General features: G+C 34.8%; 1 protein-coding gene across 1 annotated transcript in view; it reads left to right on the top strand.

The window, feature by feature from the left end:
• Nucleotides 1-491: 491 nt before the first annotated feature.
• Nucleotides 492-22,435, top strand: part of LOC149802166 (cyclin-dependent kinase 7-like) — a 53,427-nt gene continuing 31,483 nt past the window's right edge. The window contains exons 1-5 of the mRNA XM_089956579.1: nucleotides 492-610; nucleotides 6,556-6,615; nucleotides 14,455-14,556; nucleotides 15,087-15,155; nucleotides 20,249-20,359. Coding sequence (XP_089812705.1) covers nucleotides 557-610; nucleotides 6,556-6,615; nucleotides 14,455-14,556; nucleotides 15,087-15,155; nucleotides 20,249-20,359 — 396 coding nt within the window. The 5' untranslated portion in view covers nucleotides 492-556. The remainder of the gene's footprint in view (nucleotides 611-6,555; nucleotides 6,616-14,454; nucleotides 14,557-15,086; nucleotides 15,156-20,248; nucleotides 20,360-22,435) is intronic.

Here is a 22,435-nt window from a genome sequence, read left to right as displayed (position 1 = left end):
TCGGTGCGTTCCGGTGTTTCTATGCACCGGTTGATGAGCCGGAAAGGGCAGAAGGGAGATAACTGGAATTCTGCTATGTATGAACTCTGTATATTTGCCTAGAAGTCTAGCTTGCTATGTATGAACTCCATATATTTGTCTAGAAGACCTCTTGTTGCTTATTGAGGTACTGAAACTCAGCCTTTATGCTCAAAATAATTTTAAATGTCTGAGGACCAAAAATAAATAGTTTTATATTCGCTACAGTCATCTTTTCTTTCATTAGTCAAAATCTTGTATAAAATCAAATTCAGAGTATCATTTTTTCTTGTATCATCTTCTTATTTTGCTTGTTTTCTTTTTCATTGGCACGTTTGTCTGCTTGCTTACGGTTACTCTCTTTGTTAGCTCCCTTTAGCTTGTTTGAAGTACGAAAATGCCTTCGGGTAATCACCATGTCGCTTAGACGCTCAGTTTATACTTTCCGTATACAAGATTATTCATTCACGTTACCTGGATGTAAAAATTCAAGCTGGGTGCAGGCAGATTCAGGTCCGTCAGAAATTAATTAATCATTATGGATGACAAAACAAAGCGGTATGAGAAAATAGAATTTCTTGGAGAAGGACAGGTAATAGTACTTGCCGTATACCACATACAGTTGGGTCGCTTCGTGCTAGTAAATTAGATGATGCACTGGAACCTCTGGCCAGCATGTGAGAACATGCTTGCAGTTGAGTCACTAGATTTCGAGCGCAATTACAAATAATTGGTCAATAGAAATGATATATCTATAAGCATTTAACATTCATATTTAGTCTACAGTGACCTTTGCTCTAACTCGTCAATGTAGGCAATCGTGTCGTTCAGTGAGCGACATCATTTGCTTAAAAGATCACACTCAATCCGCCAGTACCGTATTCACATATTAACATCATCTTTCCGATCAGTCCTACATGTAAGACCTTGACGCTGATATTTATGTTGTGGGCGTCAAGGTCTTACGGTCTAACTAACGGCGCTGTGTAGCGTGTTTTGATGTCGACTAACATAGTTACGAAAGTCAAATTTTCAGGAATATTTCACACAACTGACAACTAAAATAACGACGCTTTTCTACGAAGTAAAGTCATAATGTTTTAGCCAGATTTTACTTACTCTGATGTTTTTTCTCTAATAAATTCAAAATTCTCGAAAGAAATGGACCTGTTTTCAAGTTGCGTTGGCTTACATTTCAGTTGGCTGGAAAGTGATGAAAGCCGGAATGCAAAAATTAGGTTAAGTTGAAATATTATTCTTTAATGAAATGAGTAAAATATATTATGCATTTTGGAACTGTAAGCAACGGTTCGTTTCATTCAAGAAACATATCCCCCAACATGTGCCTACTTGAACTTACTTCGGCATACCTCGACTACCGTCGCATTTCAACAAATTCACATGTATGTCAACTGAACATGAAAATGCGTCCATTTTCTAGTATCATATTTTCATTCTGCCAGGATAAAGACAGCACAGTAAGTATATTAATTACACATAAATTAGTGGAAGAGTGTCGATATAGGCTGCCAAGTGTGAGATGTTCCTGAAACTTTGATTACTCATTCCGATGTCAACGACATCAGAACACGATATACAAGGCTGTTATTTGGATAGTAAGACATAGCACTAAAACAAAAACAACATGCTATGTCTTACATTGTAGGACTAGTACCAGATATACTTAACAAATTTTGTGTATTCACATATAAACATCATCTGAAGTGCTTCTGAATCCGCATTTCTTGTAAGCACATGGGAATTGCACACCAGAAATGTTTTTAAGTTTGAGACTTAAACACGTAAATTATGAGACCACATGTTACTGGCAAATCTAGGCTGTGTTATATCATCATAAATGCCAAAATTGGGCAAATAATTAAAAACATCTTTAACCAAGATTTTGTGTCTATTAAATCTATGTGTGTGTGTATATATATATATATATATATATATATATATATATATATATATATATATATATATATATATATATAAAAGTATGCATCAAGATAACTAAATATAGTATAATCATAATATCAAGACAAGGCATGTTTAATGTTTTTTGAAAACATTTGTCAAGCGTGGCAGCCTTTCGGTTACATAAGGGAATCTTTGTTCTTCTCTCTGTCAGGACACCTCATGAGGGAAATATGTAATTGTATGACTTTAATAGGAAATATGAGGACATATGACTAAAAATTCATTGCCTTACTCATCAATTGAAAACATCACATACGGTATCAATAATGCATATAGATTGCCTGAAATTGCTGAGCCAGGTGTTTGCCAAGGCTATAAAATCTATCTCTATTGCACTGATTGCTATTAACGTGTGGCTTCACATTTTTCACTGCTTTAAACAGGTATCCATGATAGAACTTTTTTAACTACTCTGAGTTGAAGGTTTATGAGACTTTGCCTTCAGAGTTTGTAAATCCCAATTATTTTGTTTATCTTGAACCATTCATTTTAATTCTAAGGTCATCGCAAATGTTGTCACTGTTTATTTTGGTTATTTTAGTAATGCTCACTTGTTCAGTTTGCAAGTTTGTACATGTGAATTATGGCCAGATTCAACAATTGCTCATAAGAAAATAAGAAAAGCACACTAATGGCTGGTTAACATCACAATTGTTTAAATTCTTATTGAATATAAAATTTGTCAATTTATTTCAAAGAAAAATGTGAATCAAAATTTTGTTTCAAAATTTAGTCAGGTGAATTTAAAACGAAGGTGAATGTAGCACATTTAAAAAATGCATGCCGTTTAGTTATCAATGCCTTTTTCTATGTTGGCATTAAAAAGCTATATTTAATGGGATAGAAAGTTACGGTTTATAATCTCTGTCTCTGGTGTCTACTTGTAATAAACACATTTTATTTAAAATCTAAGATGCATTTTAAAAATGAAAGCATGTAGTGTATAACTTTTATAAACATTTCTTACATTTTTGCTGCTGGGATAGACATATATTATATGTGCTGCATTGAATGATTAAAGAAGATAACAAATTTTGTATCATTTGTTTTATATTCAGCTAGAAACCAATTTTGCACAAAAATATCGCAACGTAATAACATTGCATTTACAAGTCTATATTGCAAGTCAAAAATTCTTTTCTTACACAAACAACAAAAAACATTTCCATTCAGAAGTTAATTTTTCTTTTGAAACATCTGTGTAAAAATATAACATTGAAGCTCAACACCATCATGACTGGCCATTGTTAAGAACAGTTGGCTGACTTCGTAATATATATGTCACTTATAGGTTGTTGTTTGAAGATGGATTTAGGGGTCAAGCTAGAAATACGTGGAGAAGTGACTTCTCCTTTTGGACTTAGTAGGGGCAAGTGAGAGCAGAACAGAGAGATGAGGAAGCAAAGCAAGAAATGCAATATATATATATATATATATATAAGAAAAAATGCGTTTCTGGTCAACCGACCATCCGTCTTTTGGAGCCAATGATAATAATAATAATAATAATAATAACAAAAATTCTGAAAATGATTTGTACTTTTTTCCAGCAAGTTATCCCATTTTCAGTTACAAAATGGCACTTTTCATGTCTCACTAAAAAAACAGCAGTTTTTTTTTTGTGCTTGAATTAATTTCTGTTGTCAAGTAATGAATTTTAACTGAGTAACTTGATTACAGTACAGTATTGTAATTGCAAGTTAGTACCAATGCATAATCAACTATCCTTAATCAAGAATTTTTATTTTTACTTTCTGAAAGTTCACTATAAAATGGCAGTTGAAAAGATTTCTAAACTTGTTTGAAACAACCCCTGTACCATGTACATGAGAGCAAATGCACACATCTTTCAGATCATACTGTTCATCCTAACTTTCCCTAACTGTTCATAGACAACACACTGAAGAATTAAAGTCAGTGTATGAATAAACTAAACCCTTTTTCAACTGAATTGACACATCCGATGTACAAGTGCGTCTGTGTTTAGAAAGAGGTGATTTCTTAATGTAACCACTCACTTTATAGCTTTGTTACAACAGTCCATTGATACAATTGCAAATATAAGGTTTTGGGATGAAACGATACATGTGTTTTGCATATCAATATGATTCACGATACACAGCCTGCAATATGATACATATCAATACACATATGGTCTTTCCATCTTTGGAAGGTCGGTGGTGCCCTTTTGTGTATGTTGACATTCTTGGTTGTATTTCCAATATGTAGATTACAGGTAGACATATAATTATCATATATTTGTGTGCTATTCTCCCTGATGACAAGATAACAAATACTTTCAAGCAGACTACCTGTTGGTTGTCAGTGATTTTTATTCATTGTTTTAGGCCATTTAATGGTGGCTTCATTTAATGCATTATAGCCACAAGGCCCTTTGTTGTTCACAGCATGCATGCTTTGAAAATAACTTATTACGAATTTCATGTCTCTCTTAAACTTGGAAGACATTACCATGTTATCTTCAAAACAAGTTTCCTAGTGCAAAGAAAATCTCATCTATAACAAACCTTGGCTTGGGAATAAGAATAAATACCAACAACATTTATCACATTGTACTTCCTGTAGATGCAGTAGACTGTAGGTTAGTGAAGAAGGAAAACTATTGTCAACACCCGGTCCTATTCAGTAATTTTTTTTAAAAAAGTTACACAAGGTGATAAACTTAAGCGGTTTGAAATCTGCCTCATCACTGATTCTGTGCAAATTATATTTATTCCATCACTACCTTCATTCATATCTGCATAGAAAGAGAAATTTCAGATTTGTTTTCCATGTATAATTTAAGGAGAGATACTGCTTGGATTTTATCTTAAGGGAGACCTCCCCCTTTGTCAAAGAAATAAGGTGGAGTGGAAAAAAAGGAGGTGGGGGAAAGAAACGGTCATAGTTCAATATTTACCTAGTACTTCAATATCTGTCTCTCTCTCTTCCTGCTCCACTGTCTTAGTGCTTTACCTTTGTCAGCTTGAATATGCTTGGAAACTGATCTTTATGGCTGTTATGTGCAATCTTCCAGATCTCACAGATATTATCTTGTGCATACATTTGCTCCAAAATAAGATTTTTCACTAACATAAACTTTGTTGAATCAGTGGTTTACTGGCTACTATGGCAGATTTCTTATCTGTTCCATAATGTTCTATTTTGGCTTTTAGTCCATTAATGCCATAGTCTGATTGTGCTGACAGAGGTATTCAGATAAATACTTCTTAATTTCATTTTTGTTAATCCTTATTTATTCAGTTTATTGTAAGCCTGTTATGGACATATGGTTTTGTAGCATATGATCTGCAAATTAATAGAAAAATGAAAATTGCATTATACTTTTATCTGGTTTGTATTTTAATTATGCTAATTATTCTGCCCTTTCTACATTTAATTTTGAAATACCATTGAAAGGGAGAATGACTGCCATGCTGTCAATATTTGTCTGTCTAACATGTATATCTGGCTCATATTTAATACCATTTTCAGGCTCAAAATTACTCCCTGGTATCACCATTAATACTTTCCCAGCCACAATAATCCCATCTACTTAATAACTTTAAAAAATATTGTCATCATCAGATTAGCCAGAATTGGCAGAACGAAATCATAATGAACCACGCTAGGAATCAGACATTTTGGGTTTTCTAGGTAGCCCAAATTTACAACACACATTTATAAAACTTCCTTCATGGAAGGTACAAGCTACACCATAATGATGCTTATTCCTGGGCACCATGTGCCAAACAGAGTTATTTTTAACAACCAAGTTTGTCATGCTTGAAGAACCTACACATGTAAACAGTTGCCTACCTGAAAAACAGCTGTTGCAACATTTGAACACAACTGTTAACATTGGTCTTAAGCCTTTGTTCCATTTGAACACAACTGAATTGACCTTGGTCATGTTTTTGCCACTTGCTGTGCTGTATGCCCCCTGATTAGTTATACATTTCTAGTAATATGCAGTCTTGCAAATAGTTTTATTTACCATTATAATAACATGCAGAGCAGAACAGAAAAGAATTGAATGGTGAAATCTCTGATCTGATGTCTCAGTGATCATGCATTGCCATTGCCATATAGGTGTACAGATAGATGAGTAGATGGACAGTTATATGTCTCTTGACTTTTATATTGATAGGATTGTGAACCAGTCTTCTTATAGGGATGTTGAAAATCAGGCTGTGCCTGGTTGCAATCTTCATGGATATGAACATGGAAGGAACATAGAAATTAATCATACGAGCAGTAGGGGATTTTGAAAGTTAAAATAATCAAACATATTTGGCTGTATAAATAAATATTCATTACTTTATCATCCAAGATGTTCTATTCCTGGACCCATCCCTATTCTAGCCCTTCCAAGATATGAATATAAATTCTGTATGAATTTATCTTATAATATTAGTTGTCTTAAGATCTTGGCTAATCAGTGAAAGCTTTTTTTTTTCTAGATTACTGTAGTGTAAAATATATTATTGTAGTTTAACATATATTATTGTAGTGTAACATATATTAAACCTGTATTACATTTCTCTTTTATAGTTTGCCACAGTATACAAAGCAAAAGATACATTGAATGGAAACATATATGCAGTGAAGAAGGTGAGCTAAATTAAAAGCCGCTTTTTATATCTTTCTTTTGCAATTAGCAAATAATCTGATAATAGTCATCACTCTACAACTAGTGCCAACAAAAGCCTCCTCATCCTAAATGTGCATGTATGAAATACTCGGGTACATCATCTGTTTTACTCTTGCATCTATGTAATACATGGGGATAACATCATCACAGTGCACAGATGGGACACTTCATTCTGCAAAACCCTTTTTATGATTTAGTTGGAAAGTGGTATGCTTGCCAGTGAAGGAAGAAGTTGTTGCAAACAGCACAAAATTCCATCAGTTTAGAAGGAAAAGTGAAAGCAATTGGACCAAAGAAAATGATAGGAAGAAATGTTTGATCATTGCTGGGAAATTTGATTTCAGAAAGATTTAAATAACAGATAAATATTTATTGTCGGGTTGCTGCTTTCTCATCAGCATTTTGCCCCATACTTTAGAATATGGAAACCCATGGCAAAAGGTTTGAAATAGAATATATCAAGGCCATCATTCAGATTTGTATTCATGCACCACATCAAATATAGTTCTTTCACCAACTCGAAACATATCTTGAATGTGGTTTTCTATTTGTTACATATCTTCTCTTTTGTGCTTTCCAGATTTCTTCAATTATATAGTACGAATTGAGATTTTTTAGAATTTAGATTTGTATCTTTGGCATATAAGCATGTAAATGTACGTGAAAACCCCAGTATGGTTCCATTATGGTTGTGTGATTCAGAAATACAGATTGAATACCAGTATCAAACCTCATTAGCAGTAGATTAAATGGGTATGTTATCAATAGAAATATGTGGTTTCTAATAGAGCAGTTTCAGTTTCAGATGTCCTCAGGGACTGACATCGGACACTGTCCAAATGAGAAATATTTCAAAATCATGACATCAGAATTGTGAGCAAGTTATTTTTTTTAAATAAAAATTGTCAACTGGTCATTTCTTAATTCGCCTGAACTATGGCCAATTGAGCTCTGCCCATCAGCAATACTTCTTACCATTCAGGGATCCATAATTTTGATCGTTTCAGTAGAACCTGGAATCTGGTTTATATCCTCAAAATTTAAAAGATTCATAATGAGGGAGATACCTGCATCAGTGTTTCCCTTTACGCACATATTTGTACATCAGGGGTGCATATTTGAGAAAATTGATGCACACGTTTTGTTGCCATGTGTTTTATTGACACAGAGAATTCACATAATGCGATCATAATTTATTTAATATCCAATGCTTTGGATTAGGAGTGGCATCGTGTATACCTCGAACATCGGCATAGACTGGTTCCCTGCTTTTGTTTGCTGCCTGTGTTGCACACCTTTATTCGATACAGGGAACCAGACTAGCATAGGCAGTGGTATGATGGAGTAGCTTCCCCATATCTCATGCGATTTCCATCGAGCGCAGTAAGATGTCATTTAGATCTTTAACCTCAAGGTATCACTGTACCAATTATTTTTCCATATACTTCAGTGCTAATGTTTTGTGAAGAAGAAAAAAAATACTTTCTATCCTACCTCAGCATGCATGTCACACACTGTCAAAGAGAATAATGCTAGATTGTCTACTTGACAAGGACAAAACCAGGTACTCCTTGCATTTAAGAGAGATAACTCTGCTGGAACTAGACAGGGGTAAGAGGTATCTAGTCACAACAGACACAGTTTCAGCCATGTGTGCCACATTTTAAAAAAAATTCATAAAAAAATAGAAAATATGATCTAGATAGGAATTAATATAATCTCACGTTGCCAAGAGGCTTAACTTTTTTTAAGCCTAACAGAAAGTACAACTCATACATAATGCACCAATCACATCTTGTGTTGTTGTTTTATGTCCGAATACAATGTTCCCTACACCTTAAGCAGTCCTGCCAACACTTACGATTTTGCTATAAGCCTTATGAAAATTACCCTCAAAATACGGTCATACGGCATACCAGCAAAAGCTACAGAAAAATGATCATTGCTGAAAAATCCGGATAATTGGTTCATCCATGATTTATCTGGATCCAGGTTTCATTTTAGAATTAGTAAAGTTATTCAGGGAACCAGACTTACTTTACAGCAGCACCCCAGATGCTTTAAACTGTACCTATTTGTTAATGCAAAGTGTCTGCATAATCAAGCTGTTGATTATAGAATTTTGTTAAAATGGCATTCAGAAAGCAATGCATGTTTAAGACGAAAGGGAAAATAAGCTTCTAGAAAAGTGTTAATAAACCAACACAGAAGAATAAAAAGAAGTATTTTTTGTCAGGATTGGCAAGTCTGCTTAACCTCCGCCTACCTGGGGTTTTTCAATTGGTACCGTTACACCTCAGTGCTTGTTGCACCAGAAAATGATCTCCAGATTAAAACGGCATGCACTTAGAATCATTAGCCATGAAAGTGAAAGAAGCAGAACACAAAAGAGTAACTTTGGACCTAACTTTAATGAAAAAATGTTGGAAATAATTCCCTTGACTGGAATACGGCACATCCATTAGGATTACTAGTGTGACTTCTGATCGCGTGATTGTGAAGACTACAAACTTGAATAATCTTTGTTTGACAGGGTTTAAGAATTTTAAAAAATCTGCCCTCGCTCAGCACAAGATATCTGGAGAACACATTATACATTCTTTCACAACAAAGAAATCAGAAAACTTGCCAAGAAAATGCCTTATTTGGATTACAAAGTCAGGGGGTCATTGCAGATTTTGTTGGTTTTTAACTTTGCTGCAATAAAAGAAAGATTTTAAAGTTCAAGTATTACTTATTAGAAAGAAGATCAATCATTAGCCTCCTTGATTTTTGGATAAATGTGTTCTAGAATGAAGTACAATGAAACCGATGATAGTACACATTTTATGACAGGCAGTAAATTAACTGCCATTTGGTTAAAACAATTTATTTGGCTTTTGTATTGGCTTGTATGTAATGTGTTGGTCTATAATATTGCTTCAAAAAGATTATAAGGAGACTATTAAAAGTACGACTTTAAACTAAAAGAAAAATGAACTGATAAAATTATTCTTTGAATGGACAATGCATTTGTTTGTTAATTGTGCATGTTGGTTTATTTGTATGTTTAGAGAGAGAAAGAGTATGTTATGTAAGTTGCAATATCCTATTTCAAGCTGAAAAAGTATGGGTCAGATGAAAATTTGTCCGTACATTTTTGACCCCCACATATTATATTTGATCCCCAGTTCTGACACCAAGTTTGTTTTTTTTTACCCTCAATTTTACACCCCTGGGGGTTACACTGCCTGCATTATTACATGTATTACAGTGATCCAGCAACTTGACTACCTTTTAACAAATCTGGAGTCCATATTTCTTTTCTTATTTTTAAGAGACTTGGAATTTATACATATCATTTTTAAAAAAATGGATGAGTTCACTAATTAGTGAGATCAGTGTATACTAATGCGGTGAACTTGTTACCACTCTGGAAGCCATATTTCTGATCTGACCTGGATCAAACTTGAAAACGTAGTTTGTATCATGAAGAATTTAAATATGATCGGTACAGACCAAGCTTCAAGCTTTTAATGAGGTAATCTTGCATCAGATAGGCTGGCTTTGTTACCACAAAGATGCAAGATTCTGATCTGACTTTGATGAAACTTGGAAAATATGCTTATCTTCCTCAATATCTCAGATGAATTTTGTTGTTGTTGTTGTGGGGTTTAACACCATTTTTCAGCACATGATAGATAGGCTATATATGGTGGCCAGTATTAATTGTTTTATTAGTATCATTATCACCCATATTCTATGCTTCACTGACTCTTGTCAAAAGTTTTGTTTGATGTTCATTTCTCAGGATTGTTCTTGTTGCATTTAGATCATGACCACACAAGTTTTTGGCATGTTATTTGCATATTGTCCTACTTAGAATCCTGAAAGTTGGTGAGTGGATGCATCTTGATATGTTCTATATCATTGTTGTTAAAAGAAGTCTCTGTAACCAATATCTAATGCACAATAACTTTGTTTATATTTTATGTGAAAAATGTTTTTCTTTGGTGTTGTTTATGTTCCAGTAATGCAACTTGATAATTGGATGCATCTCCATCACTACAGTGCCCTTTGAACCAAATGTCACTGTGACCTACATTTTATGCTTTACTAACTTAAGTATTTTTGTTTGTGATCACATTGATTAATCCATGATATACCTACATACATCCCACCCTGTTGGGACTAAGGCAGTTAAAAGAAGGAATAAATATGTTTATTCAATGGCAAAATGTTCATATTAGTGACCTTATATTGTATATTATCATATATTACCCATAGCACATGTACTCATTAACCCCTGGACATTTTTGTTATTTTGGCCTGAAATACGAGTAGGAAACACATTTTTAGGGCTGCTTCTGAATGCATCCTCAGGGATGGTCCTGGCTTTTAAAAAGCTGTCGCCAAAAAATTCGCCAACCTCAATATTTTGTCGCCAATTTTCAAAAAGTGTCGCCAGAACAAGTAGTGTACATTTTTCCAAGTGTTAATTCAGTCTATTAATGTAACAGGCAATGAAAATTACAAAAGATGGGTTAGTTAATTCTTTTATTACAACAAGCATTAACAAAATCTTACAAAGTGTTACATGAAGATCCGTCGCAATTTTAGGGCTGCCCACTTGTTGAATGCAGTTTCAAAGTCTAATTTTTCACATCTGTACATGCTGATTCTCATCAAATTCTCGAGAGATGAAATGCAGAGTTTATTTCTGATGTCAGTTTTTGTGAGGTTCATCTTACTGAATCCACCGTTCACAGTCCACAGCACTGACAGGTGACACCAGTAGTCTATCAGCAGTCCCCCCCCCCTTATGGCTAGCTTCACAAAGCTTGTAGTGAATTGCTTCCTAAATCCCAAGAATGATCACTGAATGCTGTATAAATTTTCTCGACAAACAAAATAAGATCTCCATTCCTACGAATGAAACTTACACAAGTCAACACCTGGCAATATTGGACCGTATATATAAGCATAAATTCACACCCAATTTAGAGATTCTTTCACTCTTGTATTTTGAGAAATAAATAATCATTATTAATTATGCAAAACTGGTTGTTGTTTTTTTTTTTGTGCTATTTCTCGTTTCGGAGTTTAAGTGTCAGCAGCCGTAACACGGATTGATGGCAAAAGGAAAAGATCAATGAGTAAAATGCTGCACTGGCGACAGACATAATTGTGATTGAGATTTTTCCATTTCCTTTGTATTTATACACAGTAGTCGGTACTTCAAAGGTTATCAGTTTTCTATGAAGGTTCAGCAAAACTATTGTACTGGTATATGTAAAAAAAAAACAAAAAAACAACAACAACAGAAGATTTAGACATTCAATTAATTGTATCTGTTCTATTCGCGTCTTCAGAAGTCGGTCAGTTGTAGGTATAGTTCGGTAGCATGATTGACTGTATCACAGCATACAGTACTCAGCCCAGATGTCAGCATAAGCAGATTATGATGTAACAATGCACTGTAAAGATGGGGTTGTCAATACGAACAAAGGATTGTTTGTGTAACAGATTGATTCCAATGCATTGCTTAGTCAAGTTTGTGGCTTCCTTTTGTTCTCCCTTTTAATTTATCCAGTCCAAATCTATGATTGTATGTACAAATTAAATAACCAAAAAGTCTGTCGCCAAAAAAATCGCCAGATGGGATATTTTTGTCGCCAATAAGGAAAAAAAATCGCAATTTGCAACATTGGCGAAGCCCAGGACGATCCCTGATCCTAATTAATCTGTGTCAAAGTGATTTCCGTTTGGCCTGATGCCTAGTTGTATTAGAAACATTTGTTTTTCATTGGCCCTCGCACATGTGCAAAAGGGTAAAATTTAGAGGGTTTTTTGTATGGTTTTTTACTTTGCGAATTGGACCCATCATTTTTGTGTCCTGGCCACTTTTTACTTGAAATCCCCAACTTGTCCTACTTTTTGCAAATGTTCGTCTATGTACAGTTCAGACCATTCTGTCTTACAACTGAGGCAAAATGTCAAAACTCCAGACACAAAGTCTGATTCCGATGATGGGTGAATTTTTTTTGGTGTAAAAGAATTCAGGTCTAAAATAATATGTGTTTCCCTCTGTGTTTTTTTGTTGTTGTTGTTGTTGTGGGGTTTAACGCCATTTTTCAGCACGATAGGCTATACATGGCGGCCAGTATTAATGGTGGAGGAAGAACCCGGAAAACCCCGGAAAGAACCACCGACCCACGAGAAGCTACTGGCAAGCTTTCTCACATGCCCACATTGGCTGAATCTTAGACTCGAACCGCCGCAGACAGAGGTGAGATGGCAGTGATCCGTAACGAAGAGCGCTTTAGACCACTCGGCCACTCGGGGCCCCCCTCTGTGTTTTGTAATGTGAGTAGAAAATCCAGATTAGTTGGTATCCTTGTAGAGCTGTTTGCATCTACTTTTCTGTAATACCACCCATTTTGTTGTATCTTAAATGACCTTGATATTACAGAGCTCGAAAGTAGGGTACTACCTCCTGATGCACAAACATGGTGCCAGGGTTAATGAGTTAACAAGGGTTTTGGAAATTTCTTACAAATTTTTGCCGTGTTGATACACAAATGATTAAATATGCAAGGACTATTAAAATTTTTGTTGTTGTCATCAAACTTCACCCATTAACTGTGTATCATATGTGTGAGTGAATATAGGAATTAGGCAAGTGGACTGCATGTTTCACGAGGTTTTACCTCTGGTTGGTAAAGGTAATTATTGATACATGAAATATGTACTGCAGGCTGTTACTCCAAGGTTGCTCATTACCTGTGACTTTTACCCAATAAAATCTGGCTTCTGTTTGTCATTTGTGGAAGAACCACCAACCCATAGGCTGAGCTAGAGCCTCAGAACCATGTGGACAGAGTTTTAAAATATCAGTCATTGGTAATGTTGAGCACCCATGGTCACCCTTGGTGCCCGAAAATGTGGCTATTATGGGTGGAAAATGATAATTGCTTTTCAAGCAGATTTAAAAAAAACTTGACAAAAATCATAATACAATAATGACAGCAACCAATTCATTATCAACTTTAATTCTTTTATGTCCTTTATGCATTGTTACAGTATGTTGTTGTTGTAGAGTTTAACGCCATTTTTCAGCACATGATAGGCTATACATGGCGGCCAGTATTAATGGTGGAGGAAGAACCCGGAAAGAACCACCAACCCACGAGAAGCTACTGGCAAGCTTTCTCACATACCCACATTAGCCGAAGTCACAGTAAGTAGGTAGGTGGATGGGTTGATGGGGTGGGTTGGAAGGTATATGGTTTTACATTATGTCAGCCAATAGTGTCAACTAGGCCAAAAAGTAAAATATATGTGTTTATTATTGCACTGGGTTTAATATTAGGGAAGGCAAGGGTTGTTTGGTTTGGTTTGATTTTTATAAACAATATATATATATTTAAATTTGATGTTTGGTGTTTGGGTGGGGTTTTTTTTTGTGTGTGTGTTTTTTTGCCATGGGGGAAAAAAGTGCTAGGGTCAGCAATGAGAAACAGGGATGGTTGGCTGACTGGAAATGCAAATATTTTTCAGGCTTTATAAGTTTGAAAAAATGATTCATAGTAAAATAAAAGTGTGCAAAAAATCTTTAGTTGTAAAAGTGGCTAAGATCAATTTAGTCTGGATTTATTTTCTACAAAATATTGTTTACAGTGGCTACTGGAGACTAGTGAAAATAGACGTGAGCTATGTAATCATTGATGGCACACATGTTAATGATTTTTTTTTATCTGCTTCATATTACATGATAGCTCTTCAATAAATGTTTTCTTTTAAATATCAATTTATATCAGATAAAGCTTGGAACTAGACAAGAGGCTGCCGATGGAATTAATAGAACAGCTTTAAGAGAAATCAAACTCCTTCAGGAGCTGCATCATCCCAATATAATTGGAGTGAGTATACCATGGAATGGTGTTATCTGTAATACAGCATTTTGTATAAGAATACATGTCTTTTCCTATCACTTTGTTGGGGCAGTGTTTTGTTGGATTTGTAGCCTCTTAAAATAAGTACACAAAACTTTGCACTGAAAATGTGTGGTGAGACCCCAAGCAACTAGAATCTTCTTTAGGTTAAGTGATCATTTAAGCACCTAACTGCAAACATTTTTTCCTGTTATCTAAATTTATACCCCATCTCTTAACTATACGTAAGTGTAAAGTAACAAAATATACTTGTCCAGTAATATTTTAATTTGTTCTCAGGCTAATTGGCATAATTTTCCATACTTTAGTACTTACATCAGTAGAGATATATATTTGGCAGAGATGCTAATACACTAAAGAATAGGACATATTTTCATCAAGATATAGACTTAAAGTAATTTCTCTGCATTTAATGCTCAGCTTTACCATTTTTATTCTTTCTGTTGGTAATGAAACTATTATACTTACATGCATGTCTCTGTTTTGACTTTAAACAGCTTGTGGATGTCTTTGGTCAGAAATCCAATGTCAGCTTGGTGTTTGACTTTATGGAAACAGACCTAGAGGTAATCAAAACAATGCAAAGTCATAAATATTTGATACACATCAAACACAAAGAGTTACTCTACACTATAATTTTTTTTCATGATTGATTATCACCATGCAGTATCCAAGAGGATATTATGATTCACTCCATACATCCAGTTGTATATATACACACATCCATCTGTCCATACATCAGTGTGTACATACACTCATCCATCTGTCCATACATCATTGCATATACATCCATCAACCCATCTGTCGATAAATCAATGTGTATATATAATCCATCTGTCCATATATCAATGCTTGTCCATATATATATCTGTCCATGCATCATTGTGTGTACATACATTCATCTGTCTATCCATACATCAATGCATGTCCATATATCTATCTGTCCATGCATCAAATCATGTCGATACATCTGTCCATAAATTAGTGTGTACATACATCCATCCATCTGCCCATTGCTACGGCTATATGGTTTTAAACTTAAAGTTACAGAAAAAAGCGAAACCAACACGCTTTGTAAAACTCAACAAATAACTTAATTCTATAAGTTCTAAAATGAAAAATTAAGTGGAACTTAAACTATTATGAATTAAATCCAAAATAATCCTGAAAGTTCTATCACAGATCGAAAAGAATAGTGTTCCAAATGAATTCTAGGTGCTGAATGTGCTGATGAAGTGCTAACAGTAATGTTATATCACAGGGCCATTGTCCAGAGCATCTTTGAATGAACTTACAATACTCCCAAGGGGCCCCGAGTGGCTTAGTGGTCTAACGCGCTCTCCGTTACGGATCACTGCCATCTCACCGCTGTCTGCATGGGTTCGAGTCTTGGATTTGGCCAATGTTGGTATATGAGAAAGCTTGCCAGTAGCTTCTCGTGGGTCGGTGGTTCTTTCTGGGTTTTTCCTCTACCATTAATACTGGCCGCCATGTATAGTCTATTGTGTGCTGAAAAATGTCATTAAACCCCACAACAACAGCAACAACAACAATGCTCACAAAATGTTGCTTTAGTCCAGACCATCATTTGAGCACTTTGTAACTCCAATAAATAATTTAAATAAATGATTCTTGTAAAATTAAATCTTAGCATAACATTAAATATACCTGCAGACTGACATTAAAGCAAGAACAATAATATGAACTAGGATTAAGAATAATTGTTCAGTTCTGTCTTTATATACATCTTCACGATTGTCATCCAGTGAGGAAATTACCACAGATTTGTAAACAGCTTCATTTTTAAGTTTGAGTCTATAGCTGGTAGACACCTATTTATAGTTCTATCTAACACACAGTACAGAATAAATAACATCATGCATCAATGCCTGTACATACATCTATCCATCTGTCCTTAACTTAATATTCTTTTATGCACTCAGGATGAAACTTGAGGCTTCTGTATGATCTCATGATGGGAGTCCTTGATTGATTAAAATGGGTAAAATTGTGCCTGGGACTCCCCACTTAAACTTACTATATTGTTAACATTGGGGTTCTTGATGGGACTCTCCATTATAATATAATAAGAAAAAGCCTGACACTTGTTAGTTCTTGATGGGACTCTCCATTATAATATAATAAGAAAAAGCCTGACACTTGTTAGTTCTTGATGGGACTCTCCATTATAATATAATAAGAAAAAGCCTGACACTTGTTACTTACATTGCTTATATGGTAGCCACCTGAAAAACAGGCATACTTTTGCTTGAATTCCTAGCAGTGGGTCAAATGTCAGTTATGTTGCAGTGACTTTCTTATACTCGTAGCAGTTGGATGCACCCGTTATAAATATGTTAACTTAGTTCCCTGTGTTAGTTAATGTTAACTAGTTATTACATATCACCCTAACTACGATATCCCCCATACTACATTGCGTCATAGTTTGTATGTATCCCCAATACTACATTGCATTGTAGTTATTATGTATATCCCCATACTACTAGAGTGTTCTGAATGAATTCCAGGTCATGAATGTGATGATGTTCCAATATCTTTGGATATGCAGAGGTGCCAGCATTCTTGATGCATCACAATGGCATTGTCCGTAATTCCATTAAATGAAGTCACATTAACCTCAAAATGTTTCTTTAGTCCAGAGTCAGTGAGCATTCTCTAATTCGAGTGAATAATGCAAACAAATGATTCCTCTCAAATTATATCTAAACACAACATTAAATACATCTGCAGACTGTTATTAAAACAAGAACATAGGAAAATAGTACTAGGAATCAGAACAATTGTTCGACTTTGTCCTTTTATACATTTCCATGACTCTGTTATGACTCTAAGTTGCAATACCTGCTGTGTGACTTATGTTGCAACACAACTCACCTGTCATGTTGCAACACAACTCACCTGACAGTGGGAAATTACCCCAAATTTGTCAGCAGGTCAATATATAGAACACAGATAAATAATCTGTACAACTTGACAACATAATTATTATGGATTCATTTTAATTTACTATTTTCCGTTGTGTTTATTATTATTTATCCCCAAAATTTTGTTGCCTCTTCTTCTCATTAGCCTCTTGCTTGGCTTCTCCATGTGATCATTGCCAAATGAAGGTCTGTTTTTTATATATGTAAAAAATCACTTTTAATTGTAACACAAAAGCAAGGCTTTCCCAAAATTTGAAAAGTGATTTGATTGGCTGATCAGATAAGGTTCTTTGATATTGAGATGATGAGAGGGCTTAAGAATTCGACTCATCTACTCTTATTTATAAGCAAGGGCAAGTCACTTTTTCAAAATACTTGTCCAAGTGGATGAGTGGCATTTTGAGTAATATCAGTATCATGTACAGTGTAGGAAGAGTAGAATTGATGTAGGACAAGTGAAAGTGCCAGGTCATTTGTTCTACAGAACTAGTAGCCAGTGGAAAGTTTTTTTAAGGCAGGTGAGATGACGTTGACAGTTTCATTGTTGTAACAAGATAACCAGTTTGGGGTTGGATTATAATGAAACACTAATGATGGCTGATACAAATACAATGTTTATTAATGAATGACTGAAATGAAAAGAATTATGATTAATACTTGTGTGTATAAGATCCAATTATTGGACAAATTAACACAATCCGCACAAACCTAATAATGTAACATAAACATGAGTACAAGTAAATGACCTTATATAGTACAAGGACAAAGGTTCATGATTCACAGTAATTTCTCACAATGAAAAGAATGATGTGTTTTACTCGAATAGTAAAAATGATGTACATGATTCATGTAGTAAAAATGACGCATTCACTCATAGTGATAAATAGTAAAATGATGAAAAAAAATGGGATAGATATCATACAATATACCTTTACAGCCCCAAAATACTGGGTATAACGAACCCAATAAATTAGCCCACAGCTAAAAGAATACATGTATGGAGTTACACAAAACACTCCATCACTAGAATACTTGCTACCAGTCACACTGGTCAATCAGGCAGTCAGCTTTTCAGATAATCACTGACCACCATTTAATCACTTTTACAATTAGGCAATCAGCGCCCACCAGTCAATCAGCAAAGTCCGATCGATCACCTGCTACTCAACCAGCAAGACACTTCACTCAGCTCTATGGCTGCTATGGTCAGCTTTACAGCTGCTATGGTCAGCTCTACAGCTGCTACCCCATCAACTCTGATAAGCTGAAAATATATCTAACACCGTGTACTAAGAATGACACGGGCATATATGATAACACATAATGATGATATATACCGTAAGCTATACAAATTACATTATTGGCACAACATTACCAAGCAATAAACAGGTTCAGAAGTGAACCTACCTATGTCCAATAAGAATCCTATGGTACTAAACGTTTCTTAATAAAATGCAACTTTATTGCTAATATAGATCTGTTAAGTCACATACAGAAATGCAAAATATTTGCATTATACTACACAAGCCAGAGCTAATAAGAAAATATACAAAAATAAATGTGGCAGTACAATAGTTATAACCTATAACATACATAAGAAATGAATAAATAATGCACATACTTCTACAGCTGGAGATCTGCAATTCCTTAAGTAGACTGCTCACTGACAAAACATTTTTGTAGTGTAATGTTTTCGTCCTACGGTGAGGTATTTATACAGGCAATGTAGCCCTACATCATCTGTGCACTTGATGAATATCGGTTTTTCCTATCAAAAGCACTTTGCACATGCGGCATAGGATGAACTGAACTCAGTTTCAAATTATTGTACAATATACATAAATCTCCCTCGGGTATCCTTGTACACAAAAAACAAAACCCAGGTACATGTATTTAATAAATAACAAAGGAATTTATACAATTCCATGACAGTTGTTTGATTAAGAAATGCTTCTTGCCTCTGTTTCCTTAGTGATCCTGTGCAGCTTTCAATAGAATTTTGACTTGAACAATTTCACAAAAGTATGTCTATGAATTTTGAGATGGAGTAAAACGTTTTTACAGTGTTGCCAATACAAAGTTTGCCTAAAGCACCTTCTATTGGTAACATAGATGAGTAATGCAGTTTGCAAGAGACCTTTGTTCAGCTTAGACCCCACTGAGCCACACAAGTCTATTGTTGATCTGTAATTAACAGCTTATGGATTTTCCAGGGCTATAGTCATGTCATTGTCATTAGATTGCACCTTGTTACAGTTTGCAGTAACCAAGTTATTATTTTCTAGTCAAGCCCCTAGATAAATGAATTTTGGTGGAGAAGCAATACCCAATGATTCAAATAGATAGGTTAAGTTACTTTTGACTCTTATAACTATGGTGACCGACACAAAGCAGGAAGGCACCTAAAATTAGCATGTTAGTAATTATCAGTTCCATTTAGAGGCATTTTGTTTTATTTTTTCAGGGTGCTAAGGGGGATACAATCATTTTCAATGGTTGTTAAAATAGACCATTGAAATAAATCATGATAATGTAGATTACGTTTGCTGGGTCATTGGTTCACCTTGACCCTTAGAAAAATCGCACACTGGCAGAAGTTAGATGAATAAGATCAAACTCTTATTTTGCCATATTAACACAAAATATTGAATGTTGGCAACAAATTTCAAACTGATTGTATCTACATTAATTTCTCATTTTTCATTCTCTTTCAGATTGTTATAAGAGATACATCAATTGTACTGACACCACCTCATATAAAATCCTACATTGTACAGACGCTTAAAGGACTAGAATACTTGCATACACATTGGATTTTGCACAGAGTAAGTTTAAGGTATTCAGGTTTGACGGATTTCCCTTTGGGCACTTGGACTATACAGTCCAATGGAGTCCACCATGGATTTCACTTAGGGTACTTGGATTGTATAGTCCAGTGGAGTCCACAATTTATTTCCCTTTGGGGACTTGGACTATTATTGTATAATAATCTAATGGCAGGCAGTAAATCTGCCATGTTGTCAGGCAGCTGGTTGCCATACTCTGACTGGATGTATGTAAATTACTGATTGCTATTATACAGCCTTAGAATGGTCTTCATTACACACAGTTTTTATTTTGTCTTTATAAAATATACAATTTAATTACAAAGATTGATCAGTTTAGGTTTTGCATTGACTTATGTATGAACAAAAAAAAAACGGTGTGTAAACCAGATTATCTGTCTCACAAATCATGCAGTTTGCACAGCTTTTTTTAGCTTGTGCTTTGAATTTGCATAATAAAATAAGTAGTCATTTGGTAAAAACATGAGCAAAATAATGAAAGGGAATTCAATTTAGATATCTTGATTGTAAATAGGAATATTGTCCTATGTGTAAAAGACCACTCTGGTTGCCTAGTGGTTAGAGCATCCGCCTCAGATGCAGAAGGTCGTGGGTTCGATCCCCAGCCGAGTTATACCAAAGACTTACAAAAATGGTACTAAGAGCTGCCTCACTTGGTGCTCAGCATTAAGAGGTTAGTGTTAGGACTGGTCGGCCTGGTGTCAGGATAATGTGACTGGGTGGGACATCATGCTACATGTCTGCAGCATGATGCCACAGTGCTAGACATCACTGTAAACTGCCACATTGCAGACATCGTAGCTATAGGATTGAAAAATTGTTAAAGCTATGTGAAATATCCAAATCACATCACATCCTATGTGTAAAACACATTTAGTTTAATTTTTACATATTTTTGACCTGTTATTTTAGTATATTGTAAACACTATTCCTTCTGTGTATTTAAAACAAAAATCAACTGCCATATGAACAAAATTATCACTCGTTTTATCATGCCGTGTTTTATGGATGAATGTTCTTGAATCTAACACAAAGGGGACAACTCTTTAAAGGTTAGCAGTAATACCCATGTTAAGACTTACCTCAAATTCAGTGTTTACAAAACATCATGAATATGAATGATACAGCTAGTATAAAATTGTAATGCTTGATTTTAATATCATCTGAGGTTGTTAGCTCTACTTGGCATGGAGCACAAGAGCATGTGGGATGGCTAGATGTCTGTCATATGTCTTCGAACATCCATCCAACCATTATCACAAGTTTGTTATCACTTCTCCATAAAACTTCACTCACTGATTCATCTCAAGATCTAGCTGGTTAAAAATGAAAATGGTGCTATTCACATGTACAATATGGCTACCAAAACAGCAATCTTTAAAACGTTATATCTACTTCTCCTGACTCAACGATTATATCAACATGCGATTTTCACTGAAGGACTTTATTATGATGCCTAGTTGTTCCTAAGTAAAAATAATGCCGATCTGATATCCAATATGGCTGCCATGGCAGTCTTTTTGAAAATCCTGTTATTGCCATTTCAACAGAAAATGAAGTCCTATCAATATGGCATCTTCACTAGAGACTTCTTATCATGTCTGGTTGTTTGGAATGGTTCTGTTTGAGCATCTAATATAGCTACCAACGTGGTCAACTTGTAAATATTTTTTTCGCTACTTCTCCTGAATTTATTTTCATATCAGCTTGTGGGTTTCACAGAAAGATGTCTTATAATGTATAGTTGGTTCTAAATGAAAATGGTGCCATACTGTTGTCCAATATGGCAGCTGTCTTGAAAATTCATGTATCTCTTCTGATAAACAGATTGTTTTCAACATGTTATTTTCACCAGGAGTTTTCTTATTATGATGTCTTATTGGTACTGAATGAAAATGCTGCTGATCTGACATCCATTATGGCCATCATGGCAGTCCCATCTTCAAAATCTTGTTATGGATAATCCTAAATGGAAAATAATATTGACATGGGTTTTTCACTAAAAGACTAAATTTGATATTTTGTTGGTTCTGAAAGGAATGACTACCAATATAA

Source organism: Sinohyriopsis cumingii, chromosome 4, assembly GCF_028554795.1.
Source record: "Sinohyriopsis cumingii isolate HCF-2022 chromosome 4, ASM2855479v2, whole genome shotgun sequence".
Classification (NCBI taxonomy): domain Eukaryota; kingdom Metazoa; phylum Mollusca; class Bivalvia; order Unionida; family Unionidae; genus Sinohyriopsis; species Sinohyriopsis cumingii.
Note: the sequence above shows the minus strand (reverse complement) of the source record. Positions and strands in the feature narration are given on the sequence as shown.